The 4,273-nt window shown below is 39.6% G+C and overlaps 1 protein-coding gene across 1 annotated transcript in view; it reads right to left on the bottom strand.

The window, feature by feature from the left end:
• Positions 1 to 3,867, bottom strand: part of LOC128684720 (exosome complex exonuclease RRP44-like) — a 74,161-nt gene extending 70,294 nt beyond the window's left edge. Inside the window, exons 1-3 of the mRNA XM_070104605.1 lie at positions 3,720 to 3,867; positions 1,787 to 1,888; positions 13 to 177 (exon numbers count right to left, since the gene is read on the bottom strand). Coding sequence (XP_069960706.1) covers positions 13 to 177; positions 1,787 to 1,852 — 231 coding nt within the window. The 5' untranslated portion in view covers positions 1,853 to 1,888; positions 3,720 to 3,867. The remainder of the gene's footprint in view (positions 1 to 12; positions 178 to 1,786; positions 1,889 to 3,719) is intronic.
• Positions 3,868 to 4,273: the final 406 nt, after the last annotated feature.

Raw genomic sequence — 4,273 nt, 5'->3', positions numbered from 1 at the left:
ATTTCCATATACCTGATGGAGGGCCACATTAGTGTCAATGAGGATGAAGTGAGCCAAGGGGACAAGAGTACTGTTACTACTGTTAACCATCTCTAAGACAGGTTGCTCTGCCTTGCAGATGCCACATCCCGCTAATCCACACCAAACATCATCACGGAGGTAATGCTCTCGAACAATCTAAAATAATATTAGTCATTAAAATTTAATCTAAGAACAACTTAAAAGTGAGTTAAACAATAAAAATCTGAAAGTGGGGAAAAGCAGTAGAATTAAATATGAAGGGTGAGCTAACTAGATACAACAACTCACATGTTTCTTATGGGAAGAATAAAATGCACATTTTTATTATAGCTATATAATTTTATGTTAAGTGAGGATTGTAACATCAGAGTAACTAGTTCCAAAATCAAGTGGAAGCAGTATCTTACATTACTGCCAAGGCTGTTAATGGAGCTCATGACATCATAAATCTTAATTTCACATGGTAGCAGTTATCAACTTATCTTGGCCATTTGACTATTTATTTTGTCATTAATATATTTAAATTAACTTAAATAAGGTTAGTTTACATAATTCATCAATTTTTATTAACCTAAAATCAATAAAGTATAGATACTATATATAAATAATAATGTGTGTGATACTGTGCACCATTATCATTATTCATGGGGATCATACAACATCTTAAAGTAGCAAAGACTCTAGAACCCAGTGTAACAGAATACTGTACAATCCTTGGCAAGAGTGGTACATCATTAGTGTGCTCCAGAAGTGTGGTAAGTCAACAATGGTGCCAGGTTACTTTACATTCTAATTTTTGGGAATCTGCACATTTTCCATCCCCCTATTAGTGAATTACATTAATGGGAAGTGTTTAACCTGCAGGAGTATCAGATACAGTGCCTGGAAAGTAAGAAGTAATCAATTTTGATCTGAGGGAAGGTAGGGGCAGGTTATCTCTTAACCCTTAAACTGTCCAAACGTAGATCTACGTTCGCTCGCGTAGCACTCCAAATGTAGATCTACTTTTTTTACATTCTTTCTCATGGAGAAAATCAAGGTCAGAGCGTTACGCACACAAATGTAGATCTACGTTTGGACAGTTTAAGGATTAATTCCTTGACACAAGCCCTTCACCAGTATCAAGTTACCCTTCTAAAGTTAGTTAGTTTAATATCTTTATTATGCACCCCATACCCATCATGTGGGCGGTGGTCAAAAGATTACAGAGGTACATAATGGGTCCAGGGACTGGGCCCCAAAGTTATGATAGATGAACTAGTTACAAAGGTAATGAACTCCAGGTAGATCTGGTCACAACATGACAAGTTACAAAGATAATGAATCAGCCTCACTCCTCAACATGGTTACAATCCTGAACAATTTACGAAGTAATGAACCACTGATACGTCCACACCTGGTCATAATTGTAATGAGTTATAAATACAAATATTAAGTGGATCATACACCCACACTAGCGCGCGCGCGCACACATACACACACGAGGGCGCACGCACAGTCACATGCACACGAGCGTACAAATATATGCATACACACAAACCATACGGGCTGGAGTTTTGAGACTCTATGACCGCGGGTTCAATCCCGGCCGGGGGTATGGTTTATTTGCAATCGTGTCATTACGATTTCTTAAGTCATGCATACACACAAGCACGCGCGTGCGCACACACACACACACACACACACACACACACACACACACACACACACACACACACACACACACACACACACACACACACACACACACACACACAAAACTTACCTTCATGATGTTTCCTTTCTTGGTTTTCCTGTAAAATATCTTCATTCTTCTCTCCAAAATACCCATCTCGTTCTTCACAATATGTATTTGTGTATCTGAAGACTGATACATAAATGCTAATTAGCCAAATATGCATGTATTTACAGAATGTATTATAATTTTGCCATCTTTTTCTGCATTAAACACATGAGGATTATAAAACATACAGTACTAATAAATTACTAATATTTAACCTAGGATAACACAGTAAAGTAAAACAGTATGAATTATTTACAATAAAAATACAATTCACAACTAACCCACAATACCATGGATGGAACAATTCACAACTAAGTGTCCCATGGCCTGGTTATAAATGTCCCATGGCCTGGAAGTGTCCCATGGCTTGGTCATAAATGCATGACCTGGTCATAAGTGTCCCATGGCCTGGTTATAAATGTCCCATGGCCTGGTCATAAGTGTCCCATGGCCTGGAAGTGTCCCATGGCTTGGTCATAAATGCATGACCTGGTCATAAGTGTCCCATGGCCTGGAAGTGTCCCATGGCTTGGTCATAAATGCATGACCTGGTCATAAGTGTCCCATGGCCTGGTCATAAATGTCCCATGGCCTGGTCATAAATGTCCCATGGCCTGGTCATAAATGTCCCATGGCCTGGTCATAAGAGTCCTGTGGCCTGGTAGGCAATGTTCTCACCTCACATACAGTGTGTCAGTGGTTTGATTCTGGGAAGGGTAGAAACACTGGGCATATTTCCTTACATCTGTTGTCCCCATTCACTTATCAAGCAAGTAGATATCCGAGTGTTAAGTCAATTTGTTTGGGTTGCATCCTGGGGAACAAGATTTAAGGACCCCAATGGAAATAAGACAGACAGTCCTTGATGACACACTGACTTTCTTGGGTTATCCTGGGTGGCTAACCCTCTGGAATTAAAAATCTGAACAAAATCTTATCTTGTCTAACCCAAAATACCATTTATGAAACAACTCATAATTAACCCAGGATGAACCATAACATCTAAAATTTCTTCTCAAAATTGTGGGTTAGTTCCCTTCAATAAGATGCTTTTGATCCAAGGAACTTGTGATTCAAGTGGCAGAGACTTTGGCTCACAACTAAAGGAACAGGGTTTGATCCCGGCACAAGTGGAAACACTGGGTTGAGTGAGTATGTTTCCTTACATCTGCTGTTCCTGTTCACCTAGCAGTAAGTAGGTACTATATAGAAATGAATGGTATAAAATACAGACACAGTGGAAAAGTAGACGCAAATGTAGCATAATGCCTCCTTTATTGACAGTTTCGCCCACACAGTGGGCTTTATCAAGTCATAAACACATCTACCTGGGGAAAGAGTACGTGGGCGAAACGTTGTCAATAAAGGATAGCTTTATATTGTATTTGTCAGCCTTTTCCAGGTACCTGAGTATTAGTCAACAGCTTTGGGTCTCATCCTGGGGGAGATTAACTAAAGGACCCCTAGTGAAAATAAGACAGTTACCAATAACGCACTGACCTTATTGGATTTTCCTGGGTGGCTAACCTTCCGGATTAAAAATCCAAACAAAACTATCCTAACCTGGGAAAGGGATAAAATCACTACAGTAGATACAGTATTATTATTATTATTATTATTATTATTATTATTATTATTATAATCAAGGGGGAAGCGCTAAACCCGGAGGATTATACAGCTCCTGGGGGGGATGTGGAAGGCATTCAGGCTTAATTCGGGGAACTGGAGCACAGATCCAATTCCCTAAATCAAGAGCCCCTCACCAACATCAAGGAACCTTCCTTGAGGGGAGTAGATACAGTAAAAATGATGGTTATCCCAGGTTAAATACTACAAAACATACTATATACGAATGGCGTAAAAATATAAACATATATATGTGCGTGACCCTAATACAAACTACGACTAAAATCACCTTTTTCTTGTTCTGTACGTGTACTGAACTTCAAGTTTTTCCTGACAATACTCAAGTTGCACGTGTTATTGTTGTTGTTTATTTTGGGGTTGTTAAGGACCACCAAAGCTTATGCCTTGTTGAACTTTGCCAAACAAAATTTCGCGAAAATATATTGCTCAAATATAGGTAGGAATTTTAAGGAAAACAAAGTTTCCTCCGGAAAAAGAAATAAGAACAATAAATAACAATGTTTTCAATTATTCAGGTGAACCCTCACACACCGAGCATATCTCCTGAGGCGCACATCAATCAGATAACTGCTGCAGCATACGGGCGCCTGGCAAACCTACGGATAGCGTTCCGATACCTCAGTAAGGATTCGTTAAAGACTCTGTATACCATTTACGTCAGGCCCATACTGGAGTATGCAGCACCAGTTTGGAACCCACACCTAGTCAAGCACGTCAAGAAATTAGAGAAAGTGCAAAGGTTTGCAACAAGACTAGTCCCAGAGCTACGGGGATTGTCCTACGAAGAAAGGTTGAGGGAAATCGGCCTGACGACAATGGAGG

This window comes from Cherax quadricarinatus, chromosome 5, assembly GCF_038502225.1.
Source record: "Cherax quadricarinatus isolate ZL_2023a chromosome 5, ASM3850222v1, whole genome shotgun sequence".
NCBI lineage: Eukaryota > Metazoa > Arthropoda > Malacostraca > Decapoda > Parastacidae > Cherax > Cherax quadricarinatus.
This window is presented reverse-complemented; position numbering and strand designations above follow the sequence as displayed.